We start from the raw sequence: 16,893 nt of genomic DNA, 5'->3' as shown, positions 1-16,893 counted from the left end.
AGAGCTGACCGCTGCTGGAAACGGGGGGACAGACTGCGGCTTTGCTTGCACACGCCACATGGCCAAATCTTTGATGCAGAAAAGGCCTGAGCTTTGCTGGTGGACAGAACCCCCCAGCCGCCTCCCCCAGCCCCAGCGAGTCCCAGGGTACCTCGTGTTTTGCTACTGATCCGCTTCCGCTGGCTACTGGAGGTGTGAGACAGGAGGGTGGCCTGCTGGTGGTTGGAGTCTACGGGGCTGGTGGCGATGATGTTATCCTTGTACTTGTTCATCAAGGACAGCTTGGCATTGTCGCTTCCTGAGCAGGAAGAATTTAAGGCAAAGACTTTCAGAGAAAAGACAAAAAGAGGAGGGAGGGAGAAAGAGAGAGAATTCATTTCTCAGGATCCAGGCCCTTTCCTGAGAGCGCTTGCGACGCCTGGGAGAGCAGCCCGCCAGCAAAACGGAGCAGGGTTCCCAGGGGAGCCGGGGTGGCCGCCGAGGTTTCTTCCGCTCCCAACGTGCCCGAGCTGACGAAACTGGCTCCACCACCAGCACCGCGCCCCTTTGGCAGCTCCGCCGGCCCTGCCGCCGCATGGCAACCCGGGCGAGAGCCGGCAAGCAGGGAGAAACTCTCCAGCCGGCCTGTAGCTTGGAGGAAGGGAAAAAATCGGTTGGGAAGAGCCAGGGACGACAAGGAGGCAGGTGCGAGCTCTGCCCGTTGAGAACAACTGCCTCTTAGGCTGGGCGCTGGAGAAGCCCCAAATCATCCAGGGACCGACAGGCACGAATGGCCAGCAGCCCCCCAGGGGGCCCTCCTCACACTATAGTTACAAGCTGCAGTGTAGACAGGATCCGGCCAGGGGAGCCAATGGTCAGACGGGCTCCGCACTTGCGGAAGGGGTGCGGCGGGGGAAACCAGCCCGCAGAACCGCCGGGAGCCCTCCCACCCCCGGCCAGAGCGCACGGCATAGGGCTCTGTAGCGGTACGTGTGGCTCTCCAGCGGCAATTCTAAAGAGCCCGGGCTCTGGCCACGATACCGGTCGGGAGGCCCGGGCCCTCTAGTCGCCAGGCTCTGGAGCAATTGCACCCTTCGCCCATCCCCCACCACGTCGGCAGGCCTCCCTCTGACCAGCCTAAGGGCTTTAGGTCGAGATTTTCAAAGCCGCCTAGAGATTTCACTGCACAAACTGGGCAGCCAAATCCCTTAGGCAGCTTTGGACATCTCATCCTTGATCTTCCCAGAGATACTGTTTAAATTCCACCTACACAACCTCTAGCCACTCTGCAAGCCCATCAGGGGACAGCTACATTGTCACTAGGTCTTGTGATCCAAGAGAGGCCCCATCTGTGTCAACCTAACGTTACCCCTGAAACCTACTGATGACCATTTGCACTTTAACATTAATTATCTCCCCACTGATCATTTTTGTAAATGGACCCAGGGGTTCCAGGACAGAGGCTAGAACTTGGGGATGCAGACAGATCTTGGACCAAACACCACCACATTTTTTTTCCTTCCATCTGACCCTTCACTGAAAACTGTGTAAGAAAACTGTGTTAGAGTGCCAGCACAGACAGCCCTGTGCCGGAACCGAGGCTCTGTATTTCAGCACCACCTCTAATCTCTGTGGTATCACACAAAGTGGGGAAAAAAAGACAGAAAATATCATATTGCCTCTATATAAAACCATGGTACACCCACATCTTGAATACTTCATGCAGATGTGGTCGCATCATCTCAAAAAAAGATGTATTGGCATTGGAAAAGGTTCAGAAACGGGCAACTAAAATGATGAAGGGTTTGGAACGGGCCCCATCTGAAGAGAGATTAAAAAAAGCTGGACTTTTCAGCTTAGAGAAGAGCGGACAAAGGAGGGATAATGATAAAGGTCTATAAAATCATGACTGGTGTGGAAAAAGTGAATAAGGAAAAGTTATTTACTTATTCCCACAATGTAAGAACTAGGGGTCAGCAAATGAAATTAATAGGCAGCAGGTTTAAAACAAACAAAAGGAAGTTTTTCTTCACTCAGCGCACAGTCAACCTGTGGAACTCCTCGCCAGAGGATGTTGTAAAGTCTAGGAATTTAACAGGGTTCCAAAAAGAGCCAAGATAAATTCATGGAGGTTAGGTCCATCAATGTCTATTAGCCAGGATGGGTAGGAATGGTGTCCCTAGCCTCTGTTTCTCTGGAGGTGGGTGACAGGGGAGGGATCACATGAGGATTACTTGTTGTGTTCCCTCCCTCTGGGGTATTTGGTATTGGCCACTGTTGGCACAGGACACTGGGCTAGATGGACCTTTGGTCTGAGCCAGTACGGCCGTTCTTATGTTCTGTTCTAAACGAGGGTAAATCTGGCTGCACGAGTCGGGGAGAGAGTGCATGCAATGGCTAGAACACTCACTACATCTCTTATGGCTCGGAGAGCAAATCAAACCTGCATGGGGAAAGGGCGCAGAGGCGCGCACTGTGTGTACGTAGCCCCAGGGCAGCAGTATACACAGGGAGAGGACTCCGAGGACTCGGCTGAGCCCAGGGACGCAGGGACAGCAAAGGACACGGAGGGAAAACCCGTCGTCCCCCCACCTGGCGTGAGATCCATGCTGGATTTCTCGTTGCAGCCCTGCAGCGAGTCCAGAGTCCGGGTGACCTGGCTGGCGAAGTCCTCGCCGCCGTTCATGCACTCGCGCTGCAGGTGGTGCCGCAGGTCGGTGATGTCGTACTCGTAGCCGTCCAGGATGGGGGTCTCGCGGATGCTCAGCGTGCCGCTGGAGTTGTGGCCCTGCACGCGGGCGTTGCGCAGGCTCTCCCGCCCGTGGCCCCCGATCAGCACCGAGGGGATGTAGTGGATTTCGTTGGCCGCCTCGGCGCTGGCGCTCTTCTGGGGCTGCGGCACCCGGCGCCGCTTGCACCACCGCCGGCGGGTGTAGAGGATCATCACCAGGCACAGGATGGAGAGCAGCAGGGCTATCATGCCCCCCTAGGGAAGGGAACAGAAGCAGGGCTCAGACTGGCGGCGGGAGACCTGGACCCAGCCCCCGCGAGGCAGAGCTCCATGGACAGGGAGAGCAGCAGCTTCCGTTCCAGCTGGAGGGCCAGTGCGGCCCCAAGGGAGCGGCAAAGGGGCCTGGCTGCCTTTCCCCGCTGGCCCAGCAGCCTGACTCCAGGCCTGGCTGAAAGTCACTCGGGCGGAGGACGTTATAAGTCGGGATCTTGTGCGCTTCCAAGGGCAGGTGTTAACCCCCCCCCGAAGCCCTGGCTTTCTTCCGAGCGCTGCCACGTTCCCAAAGGCAGGGCAACAGCGCTGGGAAAATGCCAGACTCCTTCCCCCGCAGCCTGCCCCCCAACTGCAAACATGGGGCCCCAGGCTTGGGGCCCCGGCCCCGGCGGAGCCTAGGCGGACGCAGGGGGCCGAGCCCAGAGAAATCCTGCAAGAGCTCAGATCTCAGGACTTCCGAGTGCTTCACCGAGGCAGGGCCCGTTTAAAACACAGGCCAGTTCCTTAGCTGGTCCACAGCACCACAGCTCCATTCGGTGGGGCAGCGGCCAGAGACACCAGCCAAAGAGCTGTCCCTGAGCCCAAAATCAAGCCTGGTGTAAGCAGGAACTGCTGGGAGCTCCCTTCAGTGGTAATTGTGTCTTCTCAGGCCAGGGCAAAACCGGGCTCTGCATTCCCACGGGACGCTCCCGTCCCTAGCGCAGGCGAGAGCGGAATAACGCATGGAAGCGCGGCAGCCTCCGTGGGTTTTGTCGCCTGCGAAATGGAAATAGGAGCGGGAGGATGGAAGAGGCCGAGCACCGCTCGGACATACACCTCCCTCGTAAGGTCCCCTGGCGGCTCCGCTGGGCGCGCTCTGAGGTGGGTCTATCCCCCAGAGCGCTGGGGAAACTGAGGCAAGAGGCGCTGCAGCAACTGACCTACGATCACACAGGGAATCGACAGCAGAACTTGGATTTTATCCCGGCTCAAGTCATTTCCCCTTCTAGCTCTGCCGGCCCTGACATCCTCCCCACGCCCGACCATCTACAACTCAGGTGCCACCTCTGCCTTCTTAACGGGCTCAGTGGACAGCACCATCGCCGGCTCCGAGCTGATGCTAATCACGGAGACTAGCCACCCTGCGACACAGGCAGGATGCAAGAGTGAGTGCGGGAATCCAGCAGTGGCAGGCTGAAGGAGGACAGGGCCGATAGCACAAGACCGTAACCTTTTCATATGTGTTCATTTTTTTAAAGTGTATCCTTTGGTATATATGGTTGTGACTATTTTCTTCCACTATTTGATCTGAGGAAGTGGGTCTGGCCCACGAAAGCTCATCATCTAATAAACCATCTTGTTAGTCTTTAAAGTGCTACATAGTCCTGTATTTTGTTTCAGCTACACCAGACTAACACGGCGACATTTCTATCACTATTCTAGACTACAGGGTTTTGTCGACAAAAGTGGACTTTTGTGGACAAAACTATACCTGCATCTACACTACCGCCGAGTTCTGTTGACAGTAAGTCGACAGAACACGGTAGTTTTGTCGACGGCGGTAAACCTCATTCTACGAGGAATAACGCCTTTTGTCAACAGAGTTCTGTCAACAAAAGGCGCTACTGCATCCACACTGCGCTTTTTCAAAAAAGCGGCTTGCTTTGTTGCTTTGTAGTCTAGATGCTCTTTGTCGACAGAAACTTTGTTGACAGTCTCTGTCGACAAAAGCCTGTCGTCTAGATGTACCGTTAGTGTCTGATCTTGGACAAGACACTTGAACTTCTCTGAACTTCGTTTTGCCTTTCTCTAAATCAAGGCCAGTGCCTACCTGCTGTGTATGGGGCGCTGACCCGGAGTGAAGGAATTCCCACGTGACCGAGCACGTAGCTTTTAGACAAAACCATCGGGGGTTGGGGATTTGTGGTGGGGGGATGTCCATTTGGGGTCTTTTGTTCTAAGGAGCGGTAACGTTCTTAAGCGTTTGTGCAGCACAAAATGCGCAACACGGGTGCTTTGAAAATGCAAATAAATGCCTCTCGTCCCATTTATCCTCGGGATGCCAGTGTTTGTGCATATTGAGTGGGAGGGGTGTTTTCTTGGCTCATTTGAAATGGAAGGAATTCTTGGCGAAAGGAAATAAAGAAAGTCTCTGCCTCCCAACCCCGCATCGGCCAGGAGAGCCTGCGATGATCAAAACACGGAAAGCAGCACATACATCACAAAACCCAAGAGCCTGGCTTCCCTCACGGGGAGCTTCCTTTCAGACACAAGAGGAAGTTACCGAAAAAGAATGAAAAATTGAAACCGTCCTCACATCACGTTGCTGTATTTTAGTACTAAATCATTTGGGTTTTTTTTTTTTGGTTTGGTTGGGTTTGGTTTTTTAAGGAAACCAAGTCCATGAACAAAGTCCAGCTGTCGGCCTAGGGGAGCAAAATCCCGTATTTATAATCCACAGGATCAGTGTGGAACAGACAGCTAATAGTGCAAGCTCACCCACTCCACAGATCAATGCTAACACGGCCAGGACAGGTAAGACTGAACTTCATAGGAGCTCGTTAGACACCAAGGCCTCAATTCAGCAAAGCCCTTCACCCAGCCCACTTCTACAATACCCATCAACCCAGGTTCCACTGACTTCAAGAGAATCTAAAACAGATGCATAAAAGTAAGGACGGGCTTTGAATGTTACGCTAACTCAGGAGAGAGGGACCAAGCAGAACCAACTTTGAAGCGAGGGAAACAAATCTTCCTTATACATTTATTTTCACAAGTCTCAGAGGAATCACCGTGTTAGTCTGTAACTTTAAAAATGAGTAATCCTGTGGCACTTTAGGGACTAACAAAAATATATCGTAACATGAGCTTTCCTCAGATCATGAGTGAGCTGTGCCCACGAAAGCTCACGATACTAGATATATTTTTGTTAGTCTCTACGGTGCCACAGGACTACTCATTTATTTTCATGTTGTCTTTGGAATCAGATCAGATTTATTCAAAGCAAACGCCCCTACTGACAAAGTTTTCAGTTTCCAGGAGAAGGAAGGGGACCTCTTTTATTGGAGCAATACATCTGTAGGTGAAGGAGACAAGCTTTTGAACACACACACACGATATCATGCCTAAAAGGGGCCATTTTTTCTGGCAGGAATGTACTGGTTTAATTACAAGGGTATAACCATAGCGAGCTAATCCTGATGGAAAATCACCCTTCAAACCAGTCCCTACCCCCAAATACTGACAGTCTAACCAGACAAGCCAAACAAAGGTCATCTGCAGCCCACAGATAAAGTTGGAGAGAGACACGCTTAGTTTTGCTGACTGTGCCAGTCCTTTGTATCTTGCACGCCAAGAGCAAAAAATAAATACATGGGAGCCAGCGAACAGCTCAATGTCCATTCTTGGCCACTCTCCTGCTCCTCCTCACCTCCTTTTTATGCAGTAGGTGATCTTGATCAAATAAAATAATAACCATCATTTGCTCCATTAGGACCAAACATTAAGGGAATTATTTGAATGAGCAACAGACGAAGCAGCTGGCAGAACTCTCTAATGGCCATTATGTGTTAACCCTCTTTCATTCGCAGGATGAGAGAGAAGTACTGACCTCTCCCCTCCTAACAAAATCCCGCCGATGAAGCACAGGCGCTATCACTTAGAGGGCACTGCGGTTAGCTGGGATGTAGGGGTCTCTCTTGGTTCCAGTTGCTAGCCCCGTACAGCCCTCACCATGTCACAGGGTAGACAACTGATCCTAGCAGAAGAGACGTACTATGGGGATGCTTAAACGTTGCATCCGATTCCTGAGCGATCTGAGTTACTCCTTAGCAAGGACATATCCAGGACTCACGTTATCACCCATCTATGCTGCACTGGCTCAAAGTCTGGGCTCTGGTATGGGGAGCACGGGAGAGACAAGGGGACACAGCTCTAATGCCACTACAGGCTGGCTCTTCTCAGCTGCTCAAACTATAATGTACTTAGTTGCATTATATTCCCAAGCCACTAGATGACTCTCTGTATAGCACAGAGTTCAAACAGCATGTGGTCCATGGTAAACAAGGGAGACAAAGCTAGTACTCAGGTTGTGTGGAAACTGGTTGGTTCAGAATTCAGGGTAACAAGAGATGGTATAAAGCAACATTTGCACCTCCCCCCACTTCCTGCACCAGTTGGACTTGAGAATCGGGGAGCTGAGCGGCTTTTCAGGAGGGAACAGGAATCCAGTTCTGGCTCCATCTCCCGCCAGTGGACCCAGATTCTATTACAGGTGGGCATGGGAATCCAGCTCTAGTTTCACTTCTTCCCAGCAGCTATATCCAGACAGCAGAGCAATGGTTGCCATAGAAATGCCCAGAATAGGTAGAGCCTGGAGCATTACTCAGCTGCTGGCAGCCAGGGGTCACGCCCACCAGCTCTGCTGCTCTTTGCAACGCAGCTGAACCGGGAGGAACAACACTCAAAACCGAGTGTTAGCACAACACATGCTTCTGAGTCCTGGCACAAGACCCCGGCCTTGGGTGCAAAGGTGCTTCCGGGATCGAATTCATTTGAGGGTGGAGGACAAGGGGAACCTCTTTACTGTCACACGTTGCTGTAACCCTCATCACCGCCTGACATTCTTCCTGGTCGCTAGGTAATAACTGTTGCTGGGGCTTTTCCACTCCGCGGGTTTCCAACCCTGGAATTTATTTCACCCCAGATACAACCGTGGCCCCACAGGCTAACGTTGTTTCAAGTGGTCCTTACTTCGTTCAGACTGCACCAGCAGGTGACTGAAACGTTCCTTAAAAAGGAAAGGCCGCTTCAGACTGGTTCTCCCGCAGAATCCCACCCAGTCCAGCTGTAGCCAGGAGGCAAGGTTCCTAGCATTACAGCACCCGCGCGAGCTCTCGCTGGCCAATCCGAAGGGGTGAACGCTGCTAGCAAGCAACTGCTCACCGTCAGCTGTGAAAATCAAACCTGCGGCTCACTCCCCGCTCGACTGTGAGGACGACACGAGTCCACGAGGCCCTACGCTGAGAGCCCACCAGATTCGTGGCACCCGTGACCTAGTTCCCTCCGGGGTGAGAAACGAGGGCAATAGTTCCTCACCGTGCCCCTCCTGGCGGTTTTAGCAATAACCTCAGTGAAGAGGCTCTGGAATTTCCAGTCCAATTATGGAGCAAACGATTCTCACGGAGACCCGCCATTGCGTGCCAGGTACAGATATTCACCGACCGGCTGCTGAACTGAAGTCTAGTTAACAACAATATCCAATGAACAACTGCAGGACAGGACATGCACCGGGGCCCGAGCGTGTATATGTGAACAAACACACGTGCATGCACGCGCATCTCCCCCTCCCCCCCAGAATCCTCTATTGCTCCCAGAGCACAGCCCCCCCCCCCCAAACCCAGCAAAGCATTTACGCACTTAGCTTCAACCATGCAAACAGTCCCACTAACGTCACTGGGTCTCCTCCTGGGCTTAGAGTTAAAAATATACTTCCAGGGTCAGCCTTAGGGCTGGGCAAACTGGGCCCATGCCCAGGGCGCCGTAGCCACAGGGTGAGGGGCAACTGGGCTTGGGTGTTGCTGGGTAAAGGGGGTGGTGGGTCCTGGGCAGGACATGCTGGAAGCCAAGAGCTGGGGTTGGGGCACAGCTGGGAGGAAAGTGCAGGGGTTGGGCAGCAGGGGGCGCTGTGTAGAGGTTAGGGGCACAGGATGGAGTGCAGGGGCTGGGAGCCCGTGAGTGCACAGGAAATGGGTGGTGCTCTGCCCACAAGGCCGTCTCTGCACACTTCAGTGCGTCTCCGCACCAGGACCGGGGCGCACAGCCTGCTGCATAGGTTATTCACTGCATTCCTGAGACGGCACCCCTCAGCCGGGCCTGCTGGGGAGAGGGAGGTGGGAGAGTCTGAAATAAGCACCCGTCTCCATTCCCCGCCCCCCTGACTGCAAACAGGAGACTTCTGGAAGCGGCTCCCAGGCAGAGGGCAGAAGCAGCACAGCCGTGGGGGCGAGGCAGCTGAAATGCAGCTGCCCAGCTGCAGGCTTTCCAGGGAACGGACGAACGGCCGGGCTGCCGGTCCCCCCTGGTTCCAAGGCCCCACAAGGACAGAAAATCCGGCCCGTAGTGGACAAAGCAAGCAACCAACCGGCACGGTAAGGGAACAGCGCACAACTTTAAACCAGCATGAGCGCTAGCAGAGAGGAAACGTAACGACACGAGGTTATTGTGACAGCAAGAAGTGAGGCATTACGCTACAGGGGCAAAGCCAGAGGAGTCACCTAGAGTTCTGTGCCATCTGGGGGCCAGATAATCAGCTGCTGTCAACTAGTTTAGCTCCACTGAAGTCCATGCCTAGGATGAAAGGATGGTCCAGTGGAGAGGTCTCTGGCCTGGGATCTAAGAGACCTGGATTGAATCCTCAGCTCATGCGTAGATTTCCCCTGCTACCCCACTGCCTAGGTACATGACATGATGTTCATTACTAAGGAGGCTGTGCGGCCTAGTGTCTACCTGGACTGGGACTCAAACGACCTAGGTTCTTTCCCAAGTCTGCCACTGACTGGCTAGTGGGTCTTGAGCAAGTCCCGTCACTGTCCCGTGCCTCAGTTTCCCCACCTGGCCCCCTTTGTGGAGCGCTTTGAGACTGACTGATGAAACGTGCTACCGAAGAGTTAACGCTTATCACCACCTTCGGCAAGTCACTTCCTCTACCCTGGGTATCCGCTCCCCAGCTGCACAACCAGGACACTGCCATGAGGGGCTCAGATAGTACCACCACGGAAGCCATGTCCATAGCTAGCTAGACAGACCAGGGCTCTCTGCCGCAAAGCAGCTGAGAGGCAGCCCATGTGTCAGGGATAATTTTCCACAGTTAACATGCGGCCTTCTCGGCAAAAACGGACTAACTGTTTCCAGTTTGATTTTGCCGTTTATTAATTTTTCTCCACTGATCAAGCACAAAAGATGGAGGAGACATTTGGCCTGGGGCTACAATCTGGAAGAGATATTGACGTTCTCATTAGGGCAGGCTTCATTAAACAGCCTGTAGCAAGCATCAGCAGCCCATTGTCTCCAGCTAATTATCTTCTGCTGGCAAAGGAATACGGACGGCTCTTCCCATCATTAAAAAAAAAAAATCCACCTCACAAACACTGATCTATAATTTTTTTCTTTTCCCCCTTTGCCTCCACTGAATTCTCTTTCCCGAGCTTCGGTGGGGAAGAGGGGCGGGGAGGGCATGCAATCCACAGCATGCTTAAGGGGTTCGTGCTCATTATAGTCCAAGCCCTGTGCGCTCACGCATGCTAAATTAAAGCCACCAGGCGGTAGTTCCGCCGCGGGTGTCAGAAAAGCAGTGATGACAAAGCACCAGAGGAAGAAAAGCCTAACGGGAAGGTGGCAGAATGGGCACAGGAAACAGATGTCTGAGGCCCACGGGGGCTACGGGGCACAGAACGGGAGCACTGCTGTGTGCGTCTGACGAGGCAGCGTTTGTCCTGTTGGATCAGATGGTTGGCCCCCATACACAAGCCTGCTGCAGACCTCGTGGCTCCAATTCTAGCTGCCCCGAGGCGCACGTGGGCAGTTGCTGGGTGTCTGGTGCTGCAGAAGCATCCTTGGCACAAGCTAGAGCAGCCCCAGGGACTAAGGTCAAGTTCTCCCCGACAGTGGCTTCCTATGGAGCCATCCAATTGGCTAGCGAGCTACAGTGCCACGTGCTCTCGTTCCACCCCCTGCCCAGATGGTACGCCCCTACACAGCGGGCTGCAAAAAGCAACCGCACAGAGATACCAAGCAAGCGCCACCACAGCAAGATTATTCCTCGGGGGAGGGCGGCCGGGGCGAAGAGGGAAGAGACCCACCCGCTATGCAGCTGCCACACACCCGCTGAGCTGACGTCAACGAGCCAGGGGCAAGGCCAAATGGAATCTGCTGAATCGGGGACATGGGTTGCCTGTCCCACGAGGCGCTGAGCTATTTAAAAAAAAAAAAAAGTTCTTCCCCCACACCGAGAGGAAAAAAATCTCGAAACTGCAAAAAAAAAAAAAAATTCTGATCTGAAACTGCAAAGTGTTTTCAGTTCTGGCCCCACTAAAGCGGGGGTGGGTGGGTGGTGTGGTGTGTGTGTCCAGGGTGGTGACACGGCCCCATATCGACAGCCACCACCGGCCACACTCCCCTCACAAGGACAGCACAGCACACAGGTAGTTCAGGGAAAGGCGGGGAGGGGAGCAGGCAATTTCCAAAGGCTCACCCTTCCCACAGAGAGCCAAGAGGGGCTGAGTGCCCATCGTGTGCCTCCCGCCCCGGGCCTCTGAGGGCGAGCCCGCACCTACCATGACGGAGATGTGGAGGATCCTTAGCTCCTCTTCCGCCGACTCCGTCTGGGGCTCTTCGGTGGGGTCAGCGCCCGGCAGGCTGGGGGCGCCGTCTTGGTGATGGATGTGGAAGAGCAAGGTGCCATTCTCCAGCCACTGCTGCCTCCAGCGCACGAGAGGAATGTCCTCTGTGTTCCCCGAGATCTCTGGAAAAGGGACAAGGCCAATGTGTGAGCAGGGCTGCCGTGCGGAAAGCCCCCTGGAAATCCAGTTTCTCTCTTTCTAGGGAATCAGTCCAATGCACGTGACCTAGTTCTGGCTGGGCATAGGTCAAACAGGATTCAGACTACGGCCTCCTCTCCTCCCAGGATCACTGCCCTCTGTTTTGCTCCATGCTATCAACGGCCCTTATCTCCAAGGGTAAATGCATGGCAGCGTCCCTCTTCTAAACAGGGGGTGCAGGCAGGTTCACCAAGGGAAACGGCTCAGACACCAGTCGGTAACTGCTGTGCAGTCCCCGGCACGTACCACGGCAGCCCCATGACCAAGGTGGCTTGGCGGCGTATTTCTCGCCCCAATTCAGCAAAAGGCTGAGAAAATAATGTGATTGCATCTCGGGGCTTCAATGGGGAGACACAGGGTATGTCTACACTACCCCGCTAGTTCGAACTAGCGGGGTAATGTATGCATACCGCACTTGCTAATGAAGCCCGGGATTTGAATTTCCCGGGCTTCATTAGCATAAGCGGGGAGCCGCCATTTTTAAATCCCCGCTGCTTCGAACCCCGTGTAGCGCGGCTACACGGGGCTCGAACTAGGTAGTTCGGACTAGGGTCCTATTCCGAACTACCGTTACTCCTCGTGAAACGAGGAGTACCGGTAGTTCGGAATAGGACCCTAGTCCGAACTACCTAGTTCGAGCCCCGTGTAGCCGCGCTACACGGGGTTCGAAGCAGCGGGGATTTAAAAATGGCGGCTCCCCGCTTATGCTAATGAAGCCCGGGAAATTCAAATCCCGGGCTTCATTAGCAAGTGCGGTATGCATACATTACCCTCCTAGTTCGAACTAGGAGGGTAGTGTAGACATACCCACAGCAACCACGCCCAGAGGGGAATTACGTGCTTAAAGCTTGGCCTTTATTCTCCTCTCCTTCTACACCTCCACAGGAGCAGGGAGAGGAGTGACCCAGTGGGCACCCGCACAGTAGCCAGTGGCACTCTATGGTGGGGTGCAAGGCTGCAGGTGCGTACCCTGGTATCTCCACCACACAGCGCCCGGTGCCCACAGCTCCGGTTCAGGAGCGGCTTGTAGGAGCATGCCAGCGGGGCTCTATGCAGGGCCCACGGCCCCCTCACTCAGCTGCAACGCCTCTGCTCCCCCATTCAACCCCCAGGGCTCCGCGACGTAACGCAGACGGCGTAAACCAGCAAGTTCCCTTGATCAGAACCCACACGGATTTAAACGGCCATTGGAGAGTGGGCCCCTTCTCTCTGAAGCGCTGCCTTTCCCCGGAGGCTACTCTGGGGCACTCGCAAGTCTGCTCTGCGGTCTCCGTCGGCTTCCTGGTCCAGGGGCACCAGCCAGCCTGCCCCGAGGCTGGGCTGCCACCGCACACTGGCCCAGAATGAAGCAGGTGCCTCCACCGGACTCTGCGAGCCAGCCAACTGCGACGTGCCCGGCCCCAAGGAGACATTCCACAGAGCTCCCGGGGCTAGAAGCCAGCAACAGCCAACTGCTGGTCAGGGTCCACTGCCTTGCGCCTCCACGGGGTCACAGCTCCCCCGCTGCCCTGCCTTCGAACAGCGGCTGACAGAGGCTTGATGTCCGACCCACCGCTAACAGCTCTGCAGGCTGCACTTCCAGGAGCCAAAGGTTGCAAGTTCTACTCCCCTTGTTGCACCCGCGTGCTTTGACTAGGGACCGTGCTTACAGCCTGCATGCAGCCATCGCAAGAGAGACGGAGTTTAATCACGGTTCATAATAGCAAGCAGGAACCTGGGATTTAACGCATTGATTTTAATCTTGTTTTCCATTTGTACTGTGCAGCTATTTTCCAAAAGAAAGGTTCATTTTCATTGGCTGATAAAATCAATACGTTTTAATGGTTACATCCAAATAAACCCTTTACACTAAATGTGGTCCTGATTTTTGCCAGCCAGGGCAATATGACTATGTCTATACGCGTTGACTTATGCGGCTGTATAGCTTAACATGCATTTCTTATTTCCTTGATCATGTTTTTACACAAGATCCGTGTCAAATTGCAGTTAGGGGGAAACTGGAATTTAGTGAACCGTGTACACAAAGCAGTATTTAAAAATGTTTTTCAACAACAGAAACTATTTTAAATATTCTGGATACATGAGAACAAAAAACTCTCTCAAAATACATTTTGCATTACAAAGTAACTATTTTATTCAACAAAAGTATTAACTCCAATTCACTGACAGACTCTGGCCTTTGGAAAGATGTCTAGGTGCCTAAAACACAGAAAGAGGTTTCAACTGTGTCTAAGCTGGTTAGGCTCCTAACGCCCATTGAAATCAAGGGGATTTGTTATATATGTATTTTAGAAATCTGCATCTGTCTATCAGTCTATGAGTCCATTTGTTCAAGGACTACACCTAGACGGTAAGAGCTAAGACTACTAAATTTGTATGCAGCTTCCTCTTATCCTAACTTAAAGGCAGGTCCAGGTTTGGTTGTGCCAGGACAATGGGACGTGCCTGGAATTTGAATGTTTTTCATAAAAGGGAAAGGGGAGGTCTGGCAGGAGGTACAGTTATACTGTAGAATGACCACAGGGGGCAGCAAGAGGGCAGAGATGGGGACCGGAACAGCTATAACCTCACTGAGCCAACAGGGGGAAGGACAGAGAAAAGGATCGCTATCTACGATATTTTTCACAGAGTTTGTCTGTGTGTCCATTTGTGTGTCTGTCAGTCTGTCCCCCAGCCGGGGGACATGCACCCCTCCCTTATGAGTGCCTGCTGTAGAGGATAGTTGCATCTCCCCTGGCTCCAAACCGCTGCAATAAGAAAGGGCTGGGATCAGCCTCTCTCCCCAGTACAGCCTGGATACCAAACTCCTCATTTCTAGTCCCACCCCAGAACAATTATTTATTTATACATTTAAAAAAAAAAACCCATGAGATGGACTAAGATTTTATATAATATGTATATAGATAACAATATGCTTAAATATTTTTTTAAATCCCCCCTTCAAGTGTTAGAATTATTAGCACTTCTCTTCTCCCACCTGGTTTTTATTCATAGATTAGAAGAGAAAAACAAACTTTTCTGCTTTTCAACTCCCAATCAGTTCCTCAGCCAATTCAAACGGAAGAAAGTGGCTCTCGCACCTGCTAACCAAACTGAAATCAGAAGTAATTCAGGCAACAACAAAAATTCTGAAAGTCCGTACATTTGGGAAAATGTAAATACCAGCCTTCGCTCCACTGGAAAACTGAAAATTAATGGAGCTGCAATACTGGATATTGTGCATGCCATTGCGGTATTTGTAAAGCTGGAGTTGACCAAAAAGTTAAAAGATATTTTCCCCTGATTCTGCATAGAATTTAAAAGCAGCCTGAGTTAGCTCATTACATTTTGAGAAGGGCTCATTGATTCAGCACTGTTTTAATCACTCACAAGATTTTAATACAGGGCTGGGCAAAATGCAACCCACAGGCCGGATCTGGCTTGCCCAATGTTTCTATCTGGCTTACCCAGCTGATTAGCAGCTGGCAGTGTGTGTTCAGCTGCCTCTCCCCCACCTTGCTCTGTCCTGCAGGCGAGCTACTCCTAGGACCCTCCTGAATGCTATGGCGGCCTGGGGGAGTGCAGGGAGCCCCCTGCCTCTGTACCCTATCCCTACAGGGTAGGGGTCAGAGAGAGGAACACACACTACAGAGATGCTCCAGTCTGTAGCAGGGTGAGTGACTATAATGAGTCCTTGTCTTAAGAGGCAAGTGCGCTGCTTCTAAGAGGGAGGAGACAGAACAGGAGAGCTTTCCCTCTCAGAGCTGGCCCATGAGCACGCACGCGCACACACACACGTGCACACTCACACTCTCTCTGTGTAACACACCCAGTCTGCACCCCACCCACTCTCCCAATCTCTCCCAAGCCATACACACACAGTCTGCGTCACAAAGTCAGTCTCTCTCACACTCTCCCTCTAGGTCCTAGCCCCGCCCTTTCTGCCCAATGCCCCGCCCTTATGTGGAGTGGTCCCCCCCCGAAAATGATTGTCTACCGCTCTTTTAATAGAACATAGTAAGTTGCATTCCACATTTAATGTGTTTATTTTAGAAAAAAATTAAATTAAAATAAAATTAAATTAAATAAAAACATTGATTTTTTTTATATTTACACATACACAGGGGCTGTGTCTAGACTCCATCCCTTTTCGGTAAAAGGGATGCAAATTAGACACATCGCAATTGCAAATGAAGCGGGGTTTTAAATCCCCCCCGCTTCATTTGCATAAACATGGCTGCCGCTTTTTTCCGGCTCGGAGCTTTGCCGGAAAAAAGCACCAGTCTAGACGGGGATCTTTTGGAAAATAAAGCCTTTTCCGAAAGATCCTTTATTCCTTATTTTAAGATTTATTTTAAGAGGAATAAGGGATCTTTTGGAAAAGGCTTTATTTTCCGAAAGATCCCCGTCTAGACTGGTGCTTTTTTCCGGCAAAGCTCCGAGCCGGAAAAAAGCGGCAGCCATTTTTATGCTAATGAAGCGGGGGGGATTTAAATCCCCGCTTCATTTGCAATTGCGATGTGTCTAATTTGCATCACTTTTACAGAAAAGGGATGCAGTCTAGACACAGCCAGATTCTCTTCCATTGGCTTCACACAGAAGCATGCCAAAAGTAAAATACTCGGGAACAAGAACGTTACATGCTCGGAGACACCTCTCCAGTCTGATCCAACGACCTAAGCTAGTGCCTGTCCACGCTACTGACTTGTCTCTCTCACTAAGCACACATCAGGACTTTCCTAGGTGCAGGGATATTCTAGGTGATCCTGCTCTTAGTAAAAAAATACTTTGCTCCTTTTCAGCAGGGGTTGCCAGGTCTGCTGGCTGTGTCTCCTCACAAGTGCTGGGGTCTAACTGGTATGTTTCAACCTGCCCCCAACCCCATTGATCCTCCATGTGAAAATAATGTGTGTGGGGAAGGGGGGAGAGTGCATTGAATTTGTTCAGTGCTCTCACAAGGTTCATCTTGGCTTTGGTTCCAACACTGCGGAGTATCCAAACCAGATGATCTGCTCGGATTAAGAAGGGGTTTATGTGCTCGACATCACTGACCACCCGCCACTCTTCTCTGGCCTTATTCAAATATCATCTTTCTTCTCTTCCTTCATCCACGGCTTTGTGCAAGCAGCTGCCAGCCTGGGATGAAGTGATCTCCTAGAGCAGGGGTGGGAAAGCTTGTGTTGGGGGCCACAGGAAAATCAGTCTGGGTGGGGGACAGCAGAGGCTGGACTCCCCAATGCTAAGGGGAGGAGCCCTGAGTCCCGGGGGCCAGATCCAGCCAAGCCGGGGACGGCATCTGACCCGTGGGCCTGAGGCTCCCCACCTGTGTCCTAGACCATGGCTCCATGTACCATG

At 52.4% G+C, this 16,893-nt stretch overlaps 1 protein-coding gene across 5 annotated transcripts in view; it reads right to left on the bottom strand.

The window, feature by feature from the left end:
• ASTN1 (astrotactin 1) overlaps positions 1-16,893 on the bottom strand; it is a 151,945-nt gene that overhangs the window by 70,631 nt on the left and 64,421 nt on the right. For 4 of the 5 annotated variants that reach the window (XM_075936893.1, XM_075936891.1, XM_075936894.1 and 1 more), the window contains 3 exons: positions 11,296-11,483; positions 2,572-2,965; positions 152-325 (listed from right to left, as the gene is read on the bottom strand). In XM_075936893.1, the coding sequence (XP_075793008.1) occupies positions 152-325; positions 2,572-2,965; positions 11,296-11,483 (756 nt within the window). The remainder of the gene's footprint in view (positions 1-151; positions 326-2,571; positions 2,966-11,295; positions 11,484-16,893) is intronic. The other variant, XM_075936892.1, reaches the window with a different exon arrangement.

The sequence above is a fragment of the Pelodiscus sinensis genome, chromosome 9 (assembly GCF_049634645.1).
Source record: "Pelodiscus sinensis isolate JC-2024 chromosome 9, ASM4963464v1, whole genome shotgun sequence".
NCBI classification, from domain to species: Eukaryota; Metazoa; Chordata; order Testudines; family Trionychidae; genus Pelodiscus; species Pelodiscus sinensis.
Note: the sequence above shows the minus strand (reverse complement) of the source record. Positions and strands in the feature narration are given on the sequence as shown.